The 19,305-nt window shown below is 36.6% G+C and overlaps 1 protein-coding gene across 1 annotated transcript in view; it reads left to right on the top strand.

Moving 5' to 3' along the window:
* CFAP47 (cilia and flagella associated protein 47) overlaps nt 1-19,305 on the top strand; it is a 531,154-nt gene that overhangs the window by 10,669 nt on the left and 501,180 nt on the right. Inside the window, exons 3-7 of the mRNA XM_059385274.1 lie at nt 5,382-5,497; nt 12,346-12,484; nt 14,901-15,129; nt 15,581-15,741; nt 17,387-17,514. Of these exons, the coding sequence (XP_059241257.1) occupies nt 5,382-5,497; nt 12,346-12,484; nt 14,901-15,129; nt 15,581-15,741; nt 17,387-17,514 (773 nt within the window). The remainder of the gene's footprint in view (nt 1-5,381; nt 5,498-12,345; nt 12,485-14,900; nt 15,130-15,580; nt 15,742-17,386; nt 17,515-19,305) is intronic.

The following is a 19,305-nucleotide window of genomic DNA, read 5'->3' as shown; positions in this document are numbered from 1 at the left end:
CTTATATTGTTTGTGTAATGAGTTCCTCTTTAGCATCCTGTAAACTCTTTATTAATGCAATGATGTACACTAAGGTCATTGATCTTTCCTTTTCCTATTACAAAATTACAATGTCTTAATGAGAAGAACATGGATATTCCTTAAAGAAGCAGCACATATAGGACAGTCCTGGCTGATCTCTGGAATGTCTCTGCATATTCAATAATACACAAACATCCACAGAGGGAAGGAAGGCCCAGACCACCAGTGTATAAAGCAGTATTTGTAAATGTTTTGTCCAGGTACTTGTGTGTGTGTGTGTGTGTGTATTTTGGAAGTTGTATCCTATGTGAAGTAATTCATAAGTCTAGTACATAACCCAAGGACTCAATAAAGAGCAGGTATTATTCTGTTTATTATTGGTACTGTTATCATTGTTAGGTTTGTAAGGGTAATACACACAAAATCTAACAATAAATTTAAGTCTAAGTTCATCTATATTATATCCAAATACTTTCTCAAGTAAGACATTGAGGCTTTGAAGTCTTTGGCTATTCATCTGTAACATAGCCATAATAGTATTTATTTCCCTTTCATGACATTTTAAGTATCAAACAGAATAATATACCTGATGATGTTTATAAATCATAAATTATTCATATGTAAAATATATGTATCCTTATGAGATGTGTATCTAGGATTATAATGGATTTTTATTTTTATTTTATTTTTTTACTTTTTTAAAGGATTTTATTTATTTATTTGACAGACAGAGATCACAAGTAGGCAGAGAGATAGGCAGGGGGTAAGGGAGAAGCAGGCTCCCTGCTGAGCAGAGAGCTCGTTGCGGGCTCAATTCCAGGACCCTGGGATCACGACCTGAGCCAAAGGCAGAGGCTTAACCCATTGAGCCACCCAGGTGCCCCTATAATGGATTTTTAAAATGTTTTTGAACCATATGGTATAGATATGCCACAGTGAATCCTTTAAGTTAGAGACGCATGTGAAAAATCAATTGTATCTTTTTGTGCTTAGACCTTGTTTCAGTTCCCAAATGGCATTTTATAGTATAGCACCTTCTCTTATTTCATCAGATTTGGATCATCCAAACTAGTTTGTTAAGATCAATTCCACCTTTTTTTTTTTTAATATAATTTTTTATTTTTTATAAACATATATTTTTATCCCCAGGGGTACAGGTCTGTGAATCACCAGGTTTACACACTTCACAGCACTCACCAAAACACATACCCTCCCCAATGTCCATAATCCCACCCCCTTCTCCCAAACCCCCTGCCCCCAGCAACTCTCAGTTTGTTTTGTGAGATTAAGAGTCACTTATGGTTTGTCTCCCTCCCAATCCCATCTTCTTTCATTTATTCTTCTCGTACCCACTTAAGCCCCCATGTTGCATCACCACTTCCTCATATCAGGGAGATCATATGATAGTTGTCTTTCTCCACTTGACTTATTTCGCTAAGCATGATATGCTCCAGTTCCATCCATGTTGTCACAAATGGCAAGATTTCATTTCTTTTGATGGCTGCATAGTATTCCATTGTGTATATATACCACATCTTCTTGATCCATTCATCTGTTGATGGACATCTAGGTTCTTTCCATAGTTTGGCTATTGTGGGCATTGCTGCTATAAACATTCGAGTACACATGCCCCTTTGGATCACTACGTTTGTATCTTGAGGGTAAATACCCAATAGTGCAATTGCTGGGTCATAGGGCAGTTCTATTTTCAACATTTTGAGGAACCTCCATGCTGTTTTCCAGAGAGGTTGCACCACCTTGCATTCCCACCAACAGTGTAGGAGGGTTCCCCTTTCTCCGCATCCTCGCCAGCATCTGTCATTTCCTGACTTGTTGATTTTAGCCATTCTGACTGGTGTGAGGTGATATCGCATTGTGGTTTTGATTTGTATTTCCCTGATGCCGAGTGATGTGGAGCACTTTTTCATGTGTCTGTTGGCCATCTGGATGTCTTCTTTGCAGAAATGTCTGTTCATGTCCTCTGCCCATTTCTTGATTGGATTATTTGTTCTTTGGGTGTTGAGTTTGAGAAGTTCTTTATAGATTCTGGACACTAGTCCTTTATCTGATATGTCGTTTGCAAATATCTTCTCCCATTCTGTCAGTTGTCTTTTGATTTTGTTAACTGTTTCCTTTGCTGTGCAAAAGCTTTTCATCTTGATGAAATCCCAATAGTTCATTTTTGCCCTTGCTTCCCTTGCCTTTGGCGTTGTTCCTAGGAAGATGTTGCTGCGGCTGAGGTCGAAGAGGTTGCTGCCTGTGTTCTCCTCAAGGATTTTGATGGATTCCTTTCTCACATTGAGGTGCTTCATCCATTTTGAGTCTATTTTTGTGTGTGGTGTAAGGAAATGGTCCAATTTCATTTTTCTGCATGTGGCTGTCCAATTTTCCCAGCACCATTTATTGAAGAGGCTGTCTTTTTTTCCATTGGACATTCTTTCCTGCTTTGTCGAAGATTAGTTGACCATAGAGTTGAGAGTCTATTTCTGGGCTCTCTATTCTGTTCCATTGATCTATGGGTCTGTTTTTGTGCCAGTACCATGCTGTCTTGATGATGACAGCTTTGTAATAGAGCTTGAAGTCCGGGATTGTGATGCCACCAACGTTGGCTTTCTTTTTCAATATCCCTTTGGCTATTCGAGGTCTTTTCTGGTTCCATATAAATTTTAGAATTATTTGTTCCATTTCTTTGAAAAAGATGGATGGTACTTTGATAGGAATTGCATTAAATGTGTAGATTGCTTTAGGTAGCATAGACATTTTCACAATATTTATTCTTCCAATCCAGGAGCATGGAACATTTTTCCATTTCTTTGTGTCTTCCTCAATTTCTTTCATGAGTACTTTATAGTTTTCTGAGTATAGATTCTGTGTCTCTTTGGTTAGGTTTATTCCTAGGTATCTTATGGTTTTGGATGCAATTGTAAATGGGATTGACTCCTTAATATCTCTTTCTTCTGTCTTGCTGTTGGTGTAGAGAAATGCAACTGATTTCTGTGCATTGATTTTATATCCTGACACTTTACTGAATTCCTGTATAAGTTCTAGCAGTTTTGGAGTGGAGTCTTTTGGGTTTTCCACATATAGTATCATATCATCTGCGAAGAGTGATAATTTGACTTCTTCTTTGCCGGTTTGGATGCCTTTAATTTCCTTTTGTTGTCTGATTGCTGAGGCTAGGACCTCTAGTACGATGTTGAATAGCAGTGGTGATAATGGACATCCCTGCCGTGTTCCTGACCTTAGCGGAAAAGCTTTCAGTTTTTCTCCATTGAGAATGATATTTGCGGTGGGTTTTTCATAGATGGCTTTGATGATATTGAGGTATGTGCCCTCTATCCCTACACTTTGAAGAGTTTTGATCAGGAAGGGATGTTGTACTTTGTCAAATGCTTTTTCAGCATCTATTGAGAGTATCATATGGTTCTTGTTCTTTCTTTTATTGATGTGTTGTATCACATTGACTGATTTGCGGATGTTGAACCAACCTTGCAGCCCTGGAATAAATCCCACTTGGTCATGGTGAATAATCTTTTTAATGTACTGTTGAATCCTATTGGCTAGTATTTTGTTGAGTATTTTCGCATCTGTGTTCATCAAGGATATTGGTCTATAGCACATCAGAAGAAAGCAGGAGTGGCAATCCTTATATCAGATCAATTAGATTTTAAGCCAAAGACTATAATAAGAGATGAGGAAGGACACTATATCATACTCAAAGGGTCTGTCCAACAAGAAGATTTAACAATTTTAAATATCTATGCCCCCAAAGTGGGAGCAGCCAACTATATAAACCAATTAATAACAAAATCAAAGAAACACATCAACAATAATACAATAATAGTAGGGGACTTTAACACTCCCCTCACTGAAATGGACAGATCATCCAAGCAAAAGATCAGCAAGGAAATAAAGGCCTTAAACGACACACTGGACCAGATGGACATCACAGATATATTCAGAACATTTCATCCCAAAGCAACAGAATACACATTCTTCTCTAGTGCACATGGAACATTCTCCAGAATAGATCACATCCTCGGTCCTAAATCAGGACTCAACCGGTATCAAAAGATTGGGATCATTCCCTGCATATTTTCAGACCACAATGCTCTAAAGCTAGAACTCAACCACAAAAGGAAGTTTGGAAAGAACCCAAATACATGGAGACTAAACAGTATCCTTCTAAAGAATGAATGGGTCAACCGGGAAATTAAAGAAGAATTGAAAAAAATCATGGAAACAAATGATAATGAAAACACAACGGTTCAAAATCTGTGGGACACAACAAAGGCAGTCCTGAGAGGAAAATATATAGCGGTACAAGCCTTTCTCAAGAAACAAGAAAGGTCTCAGGTACACAACCTAACCCTACACCTAAAGGAGCTGGAGAAAGAACAAGAAAGAAACCCTAAGCCCAGCAGGAGAAGAGAAATCATAAAGATCAGAGCAGAAATCAATGAAATAGAAACCAAAAAAACAATAGAACAAATCAACGAAACTAGGAGCTGGTTCTTTGAAAGAATTAATAAAATTGATAAACCCCTGGCCCGACTTATCAAAAAGAAAAGAGAAAGGACCCAAATAAATAAAATCATGAATGAAAGAGGAGAGATCACAACTAACACCAAAGAAATACAAACTATTATAAGAACATACTATGAGCAACTCTACGGCAATAAATTTGACAATCTGGAAGAAATGGATGCATTCCTAGAAACATATAAACTACCACAACTGAACCAGGAAGAAATAGAAAGCCTGAACAGACCCATAACCAGTAAGGAGATTGAAACAGTCATTAAAAATCTCCAAACAAACAAAAGCCCAGGGCCAGACGGCTTCCCGGGGGAATTCTACCAAACATTTAAAGAAGAACTAATTCCTATTCTCCTGAAACTGTTCCAAAAAATAGAAATGGAAGGAAAACTTCCAAACTCATTTTATGAGGCCAGCATCACCTTGATCCCAAAACCAGACAAGGATCCCACCAATTCCACATTTTTTGAGGAGGGGCTAAAGAATGTATTATAGGCTTAGGTGGAGATTACAAAAATGCTTGGAGCAGCAAAAATACCAAGATAGGTGGGTAGCCCGTGAAGGTGAGTACTTCACAGCACGGGGTATACCATGTCCTTAGATGCGTAAAATCTTATTTCTTTGTTAAAAACATATCTCATCTTGTTTTCATGTCTTTATTTCACAGTTCCTTTTACTGACAGATATGCCATCAATAGACTTGTAAGGAAACATGAATGTCTTACAAGGAATTAATAAATGTGTCTCTGTATGTCCCCCTGTGGATTTAAGTATGAGAGTATAATTGTTTAATTATGTTGTCCTCTTTTCCCTTCCCTTAGGTTGATTCCATCCTGTCAATTAGAAATTGAGTCAGAAGTTAATTTTGGCACATTGGTTGCTGATAGTAAAGTATATTGTAAAGAGATTAATATTATTAACCGTGGCAGAGCTCCAGGTAAATACTTCCTGTCTTATAAATTAATTTATACTTTTGGAAGAATGTTGGTATTATTTAAAATGTATACTTTGTATAATTAATGGGTTCTCTGATTCAGTCCTCCTGTCCCTCCCCAAAAGAAGATGTCTGTCATTAGAAATAGTTCAGAACTGAAGGCCCTTAAATAGGATAAATGTATAAGACTGAAAGATAATAATTCAGGAAAGATGAGTCTGTTTCCTTATGATGCTGATTAACAGCTTGAATCCCAGATGACTGGTGATCTCACTGAGGACAGAAGGCAGGATGATGTTATGGGAGTGACTTAATCCTTAGAGCGAGCTATCCAGAGACAGAATCAGGGTACAATGCCATACCAGCTGTGTGATCTGGGCCAAGTATCTTTTAGGATGTTGAACTTGATATTTCTCATTTATCAGCTGTTATTAATAAAATGAACTATGGTTAATCATGTATATACTTAGGTTTGTAGGATGGTACTTGACTCATCATTGGTACTCAATAAATATTTGTTCTTTTTCTCTATCATATTCAACTTTGAATTTACATGATGGTCTCTAGAAAGCTCTTACTCACTTTTTGTTGAAGGAGTAAATGCTTTTCTCTAGACTGGATTATTTCTGAAGGTTTTTACTGTGACCTAAGAGTTTCCATAAAGGTGTGTATGTCTGTATGTGTGTGTGTATTCATGCACACTCTTCACTGATAGTATACAGTAGGTATTAAAATTCTTTATTCCTTCATTGTTCTGATTGGATGGTCGTTATCTGGGCTGGCGAGGCTTCCATTTCTGCCGAGCTGACATGAGGACTGGCTCCACATAGGGAGGGCATTTTTTCCCCGAGACTGCTTGTCAGATACATAAAACTGGTCTTAATTCCAGTCCTGTTTGACACTAAGCGAGGATATTCTCTGGGGCTGCTTGACTGAGCAGTGGGAATTACTAAGACAAAGGCAGTTTGTCACTGTACTGATTTCTTCCTAGTGTTAAACAAATAAAACTGGTAATTGTTTCTCACAAAATGTTGCTCATTTCAATTTTCCATGCTTTGGTTTTTAAATGATTAAATTTCTGGTGCCGGTGGGATTGTACAACATTCAGCTCGTTTGTGGTCTGACTCCAATGTTAAGGATAGGGTCTCTCATGGCTAGTGATTATAGGCTGTATGGTCTTTTCGATTCTCAGTTTTTTAGAGCAGTGGTATTTAATTGAGAGAATTTTATTTTTATTATATATTTTCTAAAACCTCTCTTAACTCTTGTGCATTCTAAATCTTTCAAAGTTTTGATCATATCCTCTCTTTATTATAAAATATGACCAAACTGTACAGTTTCATTACATATAAAAGCTCTTTGTAAGTAACAAGTATATGTGGTTTTAATTTTAAATGAATATTTAGATTATTTTACTTAATAAAATAAAATAAAACTAAGCCTCAGGTCTAGACCCATTTGTTTTAGGAAAAGTAATCCACTTTGGGTCTTAGTATATTAATATTTTTCTTGTGCATTTATTTGTACTGAATACTACAATCTGTACATTATAATTGAGTAGCATTAAATGTTAATTAGTATTACCTTACAAACTGAAACAAATCGTTGTCAATGAAACACATTTTCTTAGTGTTGACTTTGTTTCTCATTCTTAGACTTGAATGATATTATTTTTTCCACCATTAGCAAAATTGATACAATGTTTTATATTCACAGTAGCAAGTGCCTGTAAGGTGTCATAAAGTCCTTATTACCTACAAACACAGTATATAAATATTCATAAGAATAACAGTGTATTTTCATGAGGAAAAAGACTTATGCAGAAAATATGTTTAACAACCAAAGATGATTTTAATAAAATTTTTTAAATGGATTTTACATGACAAATATTTTATAGTTTTAGTGTCAAAGATCAAATGTTTATAAATTTATATGCATACTTAAGAGGACATTAGAAAGCCACACTCAGCAGCTTCATGGTATGTGCTTTGTTTTCTCTTTCTGGTGGTGACCCTGGGGTTATTAGTTGATCTATGTAACAACTTCATGATTTTTTATTTTAATGGCCCATTATAGAGTAATTATCCATGGATTTAGCCAAATATTGTTGAATATATTTTGTTTTCTTACCCTCTGTGTTTCCTGAGTTTACTCCTTACTGTGCAAAGTAGTGCTTGTCTTTCCATTTTGAAGGCATGGCTCAGTTTTTAGATAAGTCTCTACTCTTAGTACTTTGTGAGCTGGTGAACTCCATGTTCTATTTTATGATTTTATTGTTTCTCAGTTTTTATCTTTTAAAGAACATCATTGAAAAAGCATTATTATTTTAGCATGCCTGGAACTGTAGTCATTTCCCTCTTCCCCTCAGTAACCTTGAATATCTGGGAAGACTTTTTCTACTAGAGTGTTATGATGTAGAACAGTCTTTAAAGTCCCTAGTGGGATCGTCACACATCATTTCTGTGTTTGAACAGTTACCTTAGAACTTATCAACATTTAGGTTTATTTGGGTTATTTTGCCCAAAATGTATGACCTTTCTCTTGCTCTTAATGGCCACTTTCCCCCTTTCCCTGATCATCAACATCATCTCTCTACTTCACAGTCTGGAAAAGCCTAGCGTCATCTAAGAACCAGGACGTTTGCTAAATTGGACCAAGTCCAGGACTCAGAGAAGCACCCGCTACTTATTCTCAATGTGTATTTTTTGTTTTCTTGGAAACTGCTGTCATGGACTCTTAATCCATGGTTCTTGCATAATACAATGCTGGCATATAGCAGACATTCTCTAAACCTTTGTGTAATCGATTTGGCTCAGTGATCTCTCAGAGTTTCAGAAAAGAATCGTTAATTTTATGTCAACTGTACATGAATAAAAGAAAATTTCTAAAAATAATTTGACTAGAATATTACAAAAGAAGAAAATGATTTGTCATTTTAATACATAAAAAAAAAACCAACAACAAAAAACAAACAAACAAAAAAACCCCAAAACATTAAGCTTTCAATGAAAGATGATTGGACTTAGAAGTAATCTGTTAAATCCCATATGGGCATTCTGAAGAGTATCCAAATGAAAGTGAAGACTGATAAACCCTCGGTATGCTTAGACTCAAGGAAACTTAAAAAAAAAAAAAAAAGCGTACATAGAAAATAACAATGATCTTGGGTGTATGACTTTTGATTTTCAGTAGCATGCTATGAACTGCATACTGTTTGCCCTGACTTAACAGGGTGTGTGTGTGTGTGTGTTTTGTTTTGTTTTGTTTTTTAGTTTCAGGTGTAGAATTTAGTGATTCATCAGTTGCGTACAACACCCAGTGCTCATTCCATCAAGTGCCCTCCTTAATGCCCAGCACCCAGTTACCCCATCCTCCCACTGACCTCCCCTCCAGCAACCCTCAGTTTGTTGCCTAGAGTTCAGTGTTCCTTATGATTTGCATGGAATTTAAGGAACACAGCAGGTGAACATAGGGGAAGGGAAGGAAAAAATAAAGTAAGATATTATAAATACTTCTACACAAAAAATCTATCTCATAGTTTCTAAAAGAATTTTGGAAGAATAAAGTGAAGGTAACAATGTATATACTTCCATCACCCAATGCCTGAGCTACTTCTCTAGGGAAGGTAGAGCAACTCAGATTCCAAAAACATACAGGCTTGTGCAAAGGATGCTTTATCCCAACCACAGCTATGGGTAACCTCACGTGCCCTATGTTCTTCTAAATCTCATTAGTGGACAAGGCGAAGTGTTTATTTTACATGACCATTTACATTTAGTTAATAGCAACATTTGACACAGGTGACCACTGGTGGTATCTTGAGGGGGAAAAAAGCCAAAAGTTTGGCTTCTATGACTCTTCAGTGGCTTATATAAAATAGTGGCTCAGATTTGGAGTGAGGTCTTCCAGGACCCAAATCCTTATAACATTTACTGGCTGGGCAGACCCACTTCTGGAACATCCATTGTAGAGACAAACACAGTGCCTTCCTCCTCTAATTGTGATGGTGGTTAATAAAATGCTTAGCATACTCTCTGATATATAGTAAGTATTCAATAAATATTCACTATTGATGTTAGAATTATTCTTTTCTACTGCCTGCCTCCTCTTCAGTTCTCTTCTGTGGATTCCTGTCCCTTTTCAGGAGTTCCTTAAATGTGAGCATTTTTTAGAATTTGCCATGGACCCACATGTTTCCTTAGTCAACACAAACACACTTTCATTCCTGTCACTTCACTGAGGTCTATACAGTCATTTGCATTTCCTTCAGGTTTCTCAAACTTAACATGTATTAAACTACGCTTCCCACATTTTTCCCTAAAACTTCTCCTTTTCTCTTTTTCATTAAAGATCACCACCATGTATTTGGGCAAGTCAGAAACTTGGCAAAATCCTTGACTTCTTCCTTTTTTCCCCTACCCTCCTACCCCCTTAGTCAATTATTAATTATTAATTAATTATTAATTATTCCTGTCTGTTTAACTTCTTAATTATGTCAGTAATCCTCTTTTCTCTGTCCCATTGCCACTTCTCTACAGCAGGCCATCATCTTCTTTTGCTTAGTAATTACACCAACTAAAATTATTTCTCTGAAGTCCCTTATCTCCTTCTAGTTCATTCTCCAAACATCAACCAGTGTCAAATCTAAAGAGAAATGAAAATTTAATGACAAAAGTGCCTTCTATAATATCCTTCCTTCAATGACACCTTTCCTTAAGATGATGGCCTTGCTTCTATTCTTAGTCATTTAAAAATAAAAGTCAAATATTTCATTATTACTAGTGGCATTAAAGTTATATAAGACACAGTAATGTTTGTGTAGTCACTGTTTTAATATATTTAGAAGATTGAATGTTCTTTTGGTTTTGGAGTTATTCTTAAATTTTTGATATATTCACTTAAATCCTTTTGTCAAATTACATCAAAGTAATTACAGTATAGGAACTATCTCACTGGCTCAGTCTTAACTAGACTCACATAATTTTCCTTTTCTGGAGAATTGAGTCAATAATATTTATTTGAAACATATAATTTTATTTTATGACAAAAAAACCTCTTAAATATGTTATTAACACTTCTCCAAAATGATCAGATGAACAAATTTTGTTACTATGAGTGTTTGATTTTTGTATTAAATTATCTCTGTACTTACAAAAGTCTTATTGCCTTTTTATACTTCCAGTACTTTTATTATGCTAATATTTTATTTTCCTAAGTGAAATGAATAATTTCAGAAAATTTCATCAAATATGATTTAAAATTGGTGAACTGAAATTTGCAAAGTTGTTTATATTGGCAGCATGCTCATTTGTGTTTTCATTGCATAATGAGATTGAGGAAACTCATGATTGGCTGCTTCCATTTGTTGGACATATTTTGAGTAGCAGTTGGTGCTAAGCACTGTGTAGGGTGCTGGGACCACAGAGATGAGGAAGATATAGTGTGTAATCTCAAGGAATGCATGCTGTAATATAGGCACTAAACAGGACCATCAATTACGAACCATTTCTGCTTTCAGAATAAGATATTTTTTTTAGCTTTCTTCTATGTTGTTTGATTCTAGAAACCAATTCCTTTTGCCCTTTCCCTGTGTGAGCTGCATTAATTCATTTATCAGGAAGTAATGGGGCTCCTGGCTGGATCAGTTGGTAGAACAGAACAGGCAACTCTTGATCTTGGTGTTGTGAGTTCCAACCCTCCATGGGGTGTAGAGACTACTTAAATAAATAAATCTTGTTTATTTATTTGTTTATTTATTTATTTATTTATTTATTTATATTTTGTTTCTTTGACAGAGAAAGAGAGATCATAAGTAGGTGGGGGAAGCAGGCTCCCTGCCAAGCATAGAGCCTGAGGCGGGGTTCTATCCCAGGACCCTGGGATCATGACCTGACCCGAAGGCAGAGGCTTAACCCACTGAGCCACCCAGGCACCCCATTTTTTTTTTTTTTAAGAAATGGTAGTGGCTATCACTGTGAGCCCTTTGGTCAGAAACACGCAAGTGAAAACTCAGCCCTATTAGTTTCTAACTGTAGTAGTCAATTATTGCCATGTAACAAACTACTCCACAGTTCTGTATCTTAAAAAGGCAATTATTTTTTTGTCAATTTTTATGCAGATTGGCTGGAACTTGATTGATCTAAGCTGGGCTCAGCTGGGTAGCTCTGCTTCAAACTTAGACTTTTGGGGGATGTTCTGTTACTCACTGCAGGTCTGTGAGTCAGCTGGAGGCTCTGTTCCATGTGTGCTCGTTCTGAAGCACAGGCCAAAGGGACAGCAGCTACTCAAGAACTTTACGTGGGAGAAGTGCAAGACATCTGGCATTGGAGCTGGCATGATGCCATTTCTACCCATGCTATTGGCCAAACAATATCACATGGTCAGGCTCCAACTCAAGGGATAGGAAAACATACTTCGTTCCTGGTAGCATCGTGACAAGATACAGAGAAGGGTGAAGAATTGGGGTCAACTGTGTAATCTATCACAATATCTGTGTGTCTTTGGACAAATCAACCATTCTAAGCTTTTTCCCCTTATTTATAAAATGGAGGTAATGATTGAACTTACAGAGTCACTCTGAGGATTATATAGACTAACATATATAACGCTCCTAGCATACATTCCTGAACAATGGAAACAGATGGTATATCTTAACTATCAGTGAAGCTTGAGTCCTAACAATCAGTTCACGTTTGTTGGGTGACCCCAGAGACTAAACTTATAATCAAAGCTGTGATTCTTGGTCCGCAATAGACCATATACAGTGTAATGTGTGCCTTGTACCCTATTAAGAATGTGACTATGACACTGTAAGGATCCAGATGTAAACCACTTTCTCTTGTTCTCTTTAGGTACATTTAAAGCAGAATACCAAGGCCAATTACCCATTGTCATTTTTCCAAGTAATGGTATTGTAGAACCCAAGTCATCAGTGATTGTTAAAGTGGATTTCTGTGCTGATGAGCCCAGAATTGTAAATGAAGGGGCAAAGTAAGCATATACTATGGTTCTTAATTCTAATGTAGTACTTAATACTTTCCTGTTTTACTCTTCAGATATGCCTGTTGTCTTGAATGTATATTAGCTTCTTTGTTCTTTCAGTCAGCATTCATTCGCTGAGTCTCTATTTGCCAAGCACTAGAGACTCAAAAATGGAAGAAGCAGAGGATGGTCTGTGGCATAACAGGAGCTTCTAGTTTAGATTTTGGGGGCTGAGGGAGTGGATCAAGAAAGGGCTCCATTAAGGAGGTGATAGTGTACCCAAACACTTATTGGTGAGTAAGAAGTAGCCAGGCAAAGAGCAGTGGTGTGATTTGAGCTCTGTGTGTGTGTGTGTGCATAGGGAAGGTGGGTGTTGCTGTTGGGGGTGGGTTAGAAGAGTAATTTCAGGCAGAGCAAGTAGAAGACTTGAAATTCTGGAGATAAATAGACCGTGTTACACACTGAGAAAGCTGGGGCAATGTAGAGGCAAAGAGATGGAGGTACAGACATAGTGATGTGAGATGAGACTACAAACCCAGAACGGTGCAAGGTCTAGCAGAGAACTACCTAGGACAGCATTTTTTTCATGTATTGTGTCTCCATCCATTAGTGGGATGTGCATTCACTGTAATAGGCCTCTGCCAGCATCTAAACAGTGAAACAGATAATATCAAAATGCATCTCACATAGTAAGGGCAAATGCTTTGCAAAACTTGTTTTGTGTATGTGTGCGCATGTGCGTGCACTCGTGCCTGTGTATTTGTGTATGCATTTGTGTTCATGTGTAAATGAATTTCTTATTGAAGGCCACAGCCAAAATAATGTTTGAGAAACAGTTTGAGCCCTGATAGAAGCTTAGGGGTTTTTTTTGTTGTTGTTGTTTTGTTTTTTAATATCTTATTTGTTTATTTATTTGACAGAGAGAGAGATCACAAGCAGGCAAGCAGAGAGAAAGGGGGAAACAAGTTCCCTGCCGAGCAGATAGCCTGATGCCAGTCTCGATCCCAGGACCCTAAGATCATGATTTGAGCTGAAGGCAGAAGCTTAACCCTCTGAGCCACCTGGGTGCCTCAGAAGCTTAGGTTTTATTGTAAAGGCTGTGGAATCTTGGGAAGGTTCTAAGATGGGAGTGTCTTGATTAGTTTGCAGTTTAGACAGGTCGTGCTGATAGCAGTGGGCACAATAAATCAGAGAGTACATATGTGGAAGGGTATCCTGCCTAGAAACTATTAGAGTAAAACAGAAGAGAAATGATGAAGGCTTTAGCTAAGGTGCAAATGGCGGGTATGGAGAGAAGTGTGCCAATTGGAGAAATATTATGAAGGCAGATTTAACTAGATGTAGTGACTGGTTATAGAAAGAGAAGGTTAAGAGGAAAGAAGGGCTGTGGGAGTGGATCTGGAGTTCAGTTTTAAACTGTTGGAATTGATTTGCTTTGCAGAATCCTGTGGAGCCTATTAGATTTCCTTATCTTGAGCCCCAGAAAAAAAAATCTGGTCTAGGTATATTGGCTTGAGTGTTGTCCATGGGTAAGTTGTATATGAAGCATGAAGTATTGAAAATAACTTTGACAAGGAGGGCAGAGTGTAAAAGAGCAGGAGAAAGATACCATTATTCATGGAGTTTATAAAATATCCAAGCCACAGAAAAATGAGAATGTAGAATCTGAACAAGTTAGAAGGAAACCAGCAAAGTTTGGTGTCAAGGAAGCTCTAAGGGAATAGAGATGTATGTAGATGGTGTCAGCCATGCCCACTGTGACAGAGATGTAGTGTAAGATAAGGACTTAGGTGATAGTTGTGGAGTGATCAGTTATTTGTGGTATTTGATGGGGTGAGAGTCAAAAGGATTGCATTTACGCCACAGAGGGATACATATGCATATGGGGGCAGTTTCAAAAGGGAATTGAAATTAGTATAGAAAGTGAAGCTTTATGGGGAGATCTTCTTTTCTGCAAACATGTGGGATTTTGCTGAGATACTACATAGGGAATTGGGTTATTAGGGTGGGGATGAGGTTGGCTCTTGGACTTGGGGGAGTGCAGTGAGTTAGAAAAGAATCTCAGAATTCTAGAGCTACAGGTTACCATCTATATAATCCCATCTAATTCTAGTGTTTACAAAATAACTGGGGATACGGACCTAGCAATAAGTTCTTTTTGGAGTCAAACCATGTGATTGTTTTCCACCTTTTTTGTTTCTTGGGGACAATGTATTAGGTTGTACATATGCCATTCCACTGTGCAGATTTAGGTAGTCAGAAGGACATGATATTCTCTGATATGTATAAGAAAGGAACTGCTCTTAGGCCTTTGAATCTTAATTATAATGTGGTTTTATAAAATTTGTTTATTCAAATATTTAAGAGAAAAATTAAGTATACAGACTTCTAATTAAAATAATATGTATAATTCATTATCTTGTAGAGTGAGCTTACAAGGTCGTCCAGATGTACTCTTGAGTGTCAAAGCTCATGTGGTCGAGCAGATTATTGAATTGTTAAACATGAGTAATGACAAAAAGTTGGAATGCATACACTTTGGTTCAGTTTTCTTCGGAACTTCAAAAATTGAACATGCACTTCTATACAATAATAGCCCGGAACCCATAAATTGGGTGGCCATAATGCAAAATGATGCAGTTGGAGAAGAACTGGTATGTAGATAGTGCAACAGGGGAAAATTGGGTACTGTGTTTTGAAACAGATGATTTTGAACTAATATCCAAAAAAAGCTGTTAACTTATTCCAAGTACGTTTTAACATGCAGATAGATATGATTCCCTTTCATGTGTCTTCAAGGGTAACCTCAAAAAATTCTATTAATTAAACTACACTAATAGTGATCTGTATCTGAAGTAAACCAGACAAATGCTTCTTATAGATTAGTAGCTACTTGTGGGGATTTCTGTTCTCATCAATTTTTCAACAGTTCCTTTAATTTTATGATGTGCCTTGGTCAAATTATGTATATTTCTTTAAAGACATTCATATTCTTGATTTTCTAGACTAAACTTTCAACAATTATGTTATGATCTCCTCTTAAAATATTTTATTTTATTTGCGTTCTACCTTAATATTCTTTTTATTTCTGATTTTCTATTACAGGGTACAAATATTCAACAAAGAACAGATGTTGCTTTAAATAATCTCACCTACTTAAGCAAAATAAAGAACATGGATGTTACCACTTTTATTTCTTGTGTTCCTAACGAAGGGAGGTTACTACCTTATCAAAAGATTGTAATTACATTTTGTTTCAGCCCAAAGTAAGCAAAAATTCAATTATGGTGTTTTTTATTAATTGTAAGTATGTCAATCATACATTCATCAAACTGACTTTAACAGTAAGACTGGTCAGAAGGCACCAATTAGATTTTTCTTATTACGGCTTTCAATATTTCTAACATGGTTAATATTATTTTGCATATTTTAAAATTTTGTTCTACATATTTCATGTTTGATTACAAATCACTTCAGACCTTGTAGAAGTGGAAGTCTTGTATGGTTTTGCATTGTGAGCCCAGATGATTCTGTGCAACAAGATCTTGTTGTCCCTGCAGAAATAGGGGATAGCTAGTGGCATGCAGGATATGTCGATCCCTCCAAAGAGGATGCGGGTCTCTGGCCACAGCAAGACACTTGCTTGCTAAGGAGCATGAAGAGTAAGTCTCTAGCAACTGCTGGGATCCACCGCCCTTGCTTGCTAAACTTCATACAGACTTGTAGGACTTTTGCTAATGTTTATTTTTCATAATTCTCTGTACTTGGTTTGGTTATTTAGTTTGAAAATATGTTTGGAAATGCTGTTTTAAATACATAGGAGCTACTTCAGCTGTACTTGAGAGGTGGCTGTGTATGGCGATAATCGATCCCACTATACAACCGTATGTTTACCTTTGGGAGGAGGCAGTGCTCAATGTACTTTTCTCTGAGGCAACTGGGTTGCTTGATGATGATACCGATTGGGGGAGACCGAATTGTATTTTAATTTAAGGACTGTAATAAATCAAGTAATTCTTCTATTTGTACAATCTTCAATTGCCTCATGAATCATATTATCCCACAGGCAATTTTTTGGTCAATGTATAAGATTCTGTTTAACACATGATTTCTGAAATTCTAAATATTCTTGTTCATGGTAGCATGTAAGCTTTTTCTGATGGTCTAGCACAAACTCATAGGTATGATTATGATTGGAAGCCTTAAATATATTTTCAACATGCTACTTGCATTCCTGTGTAATATTTCACATCAATTTTTTTTTAATGTGTAACTGAGTATCCACTGCTAAAAAAGCTGACCTGTAGGCAAGCAAGTAAAATCCATCAATCTACAGGTCTAGAGGTAACTCATCTCTGATGTTGTTCCTTCTTCCCTTTTCCCATCTTCCCTTTCCTTTTCTCCTTTGACAAGATTTGGCTATTGTCAAATCTTATTCTCCAAATTGCTTGTTCTCCTCTAAGAATATCATGAATGGGGGTAGCAATATGTGCTTAGTCTACAGGAGGTGACAGGTATAGAACATAGGTTTGCAGTTACACCCAGAGGTAAAAAGGACTATTGGAGAGAATTGAACAGAGCCCTTAACTAGCAATGAACTTGGCCTGGAAAGAAAATCTTTACATAGAAAGTAACAGTGGAGCTGGACCTTGACAACTTAGTATTTTTAAATTACTTTTGTCTTGCAAATGTTGTCATGAACCCATTTTTTTGAATCTTTACATTTTGTGGCCTTCTTTTGGCAAGTCTCTTTATCTAGGCAATAATTTTGGAAAATGGTTCACAATTATATTTTTATTCCTGAACTTTCATCTGTTCACGTAGATTTAAGGATTGGGTTGATTCCTATTGAGAGGTAATAGAGTATATCATCTTTGCTTTCAAAATAATTGATTGTAATTTTTTTTACAGGCTAATGATTGATGGTAAGAAGAATAATGATCCTTCACATAGGCAGGACTATGCTCTCTTTTTGAGATTTGATTCTGTGGGAAGTAAAGATGGATTTTTGAGGGATGATAACAGTAAAACCATGAAAAGTAAGTATGAAATAAACATGAGCATCAAATGTACAGCCATTTAAATTATTTAAAAGTTTGGGGATCATATTTATAGAGGCAATTTAATAAATGTGTATAATTACTGAATAGAACAAAAATGCAAACATTCAAGAGACTTTAAAAATGTCTTTTGTGGCATGTTAAGAAAGAAGTCAACCCACAGGATCATTTACATAAAAATTTTACAAGTTAGAATTTAGGTGACTTCATTAATTTTAAATGACAGTAGATAAACATGATGATCTAGAATTAAAGAATGAAAAAAGAAAATAAAAAACCAATCTGTCTTCTTTTCCCTTTTAAGCCTATGTTTTCTCTTAGAGATTAATATGGAAACAAACCAACCTATTTCATCTCTACCAGACCTTTAGCTCTTAGAATCTTCATATGATAACAGTCAAAGGACAAGACCTAGAACTGGAGCCCTAGTAAAAAGGGTATAATATCCTCTTACAGGGTATTGATAAGGACAATATGCCTCGCAGGCCACGTGTCAAGACACACTGCTTTTTAATATTCTCAGATAGTATTAGATGGGTTATAGTGAGGAAAAATGGAACAAGACATGGAGTTCAGCTTAGCCAGACAGATCAAAGAGAAAATAAAGATAGAGACGGGTGAGGACTGGATTTGGAAAGATGGGACATGGCAAGTCAAGGGTCAAAAAGATTTGTGTATCAGGATGAGTGATACCATTGAGCAGGCTTGCACTCTTTCCCTAGGACAGAAAATGAGTGCTCTGCTACTATTTGTATTACGGTTTGTGATTTGAGCTCTGTGTGCCAGTCTTAGACAGAAGATTTGTTTGAGTCTTGCAAGTTAATCTGCTTTTGAATGGCCAGAGAAGGAGATGGTAGGTTTGCCTTAAAGGTAATTTAAAGTCCAGGGTTGGCTAGCAAGAGCCTCAGTGAAGAAATGCACAAAACTATAGTTTATAGTTCCTACCTTCTCTCTAGTGTCTCCAAAACTTCACGTTTATGTTATTGCCCAGCTTATATTCCTCTGTCCATTATTTTAATGACCCTTTTCCATGTACACTTGTTTCTTGGCCCATATCCCATGGTGACTGAGTGGTAAACCTCTAATCTGATTAAATTCAACTCTTAGCCTACCCTGGGTATGCAACTAGGAAGCTAATTGTGCTGGGTAAAAGCACAAAACCATTTTTTTAAAAAATTTCACTTTTTCACTTTTTAATCTATTATTTCACTTTTTAATCTATAATCTATTATTTCACTTTTTAATCTGTAATCACTAACCCCAAGTGGGTCCTTTAAGATGGTTGACATTTCTACTGCATTCCTCCTTTCCTTCACTTTCTCACAGTATGAGATCAGTATCACACACCTTACCTTCCCTCACCTCAAACCTCCAAGACTTCCTCTTTCATCTTCACTCTAAACTTGTAAATATATTAAGTGACCTAGCATACATTTCCACTTGGATACCTATTAGGCATTTCAAACTTAACATGTCCAGAAAAACCCTCCTGGTTTCCCCATAACCTGTCTTTCCTGTCTCAAGAAATGGCAATTCTATCACTTCTGTTGCTCAGGCTCAAGACCTTAGCTTCACCATTTATCATGTGTTCAATTTCCCATTTTATATCCAGTCCATCAGCAAATTTTGTTGAATCTCCTCTTAAAACTATAGGTTAAATCAGACCCTTTCTTACCCTTCTTTTACTACTCTTACTTAGCCATATTTGGTTCCTTAGGGTTTTTGGAACGTGCCAAGGAAATTATTACCTTAGAGTCTTTGTATTTGCTC

The sequence above is a fragment of the Mustela nigripes genome, chromosome X, assembly GCF_022355385.1.
Source record: "Mustela nigripes isolate SB6536 chromosome X, MUSNIG.SB6536, whole genome shotgun sequence".
Classification (NCBI taxonomy): domain Eukaryota; kingdom Metazoa; phylum Chordata; class Mammalia; order Carnivora; family Mustelidae; genus Mustela; species Mustela nigripes.
This window is presented reverse-complemented; position numbering and strand designations above follow the sequence as displayed.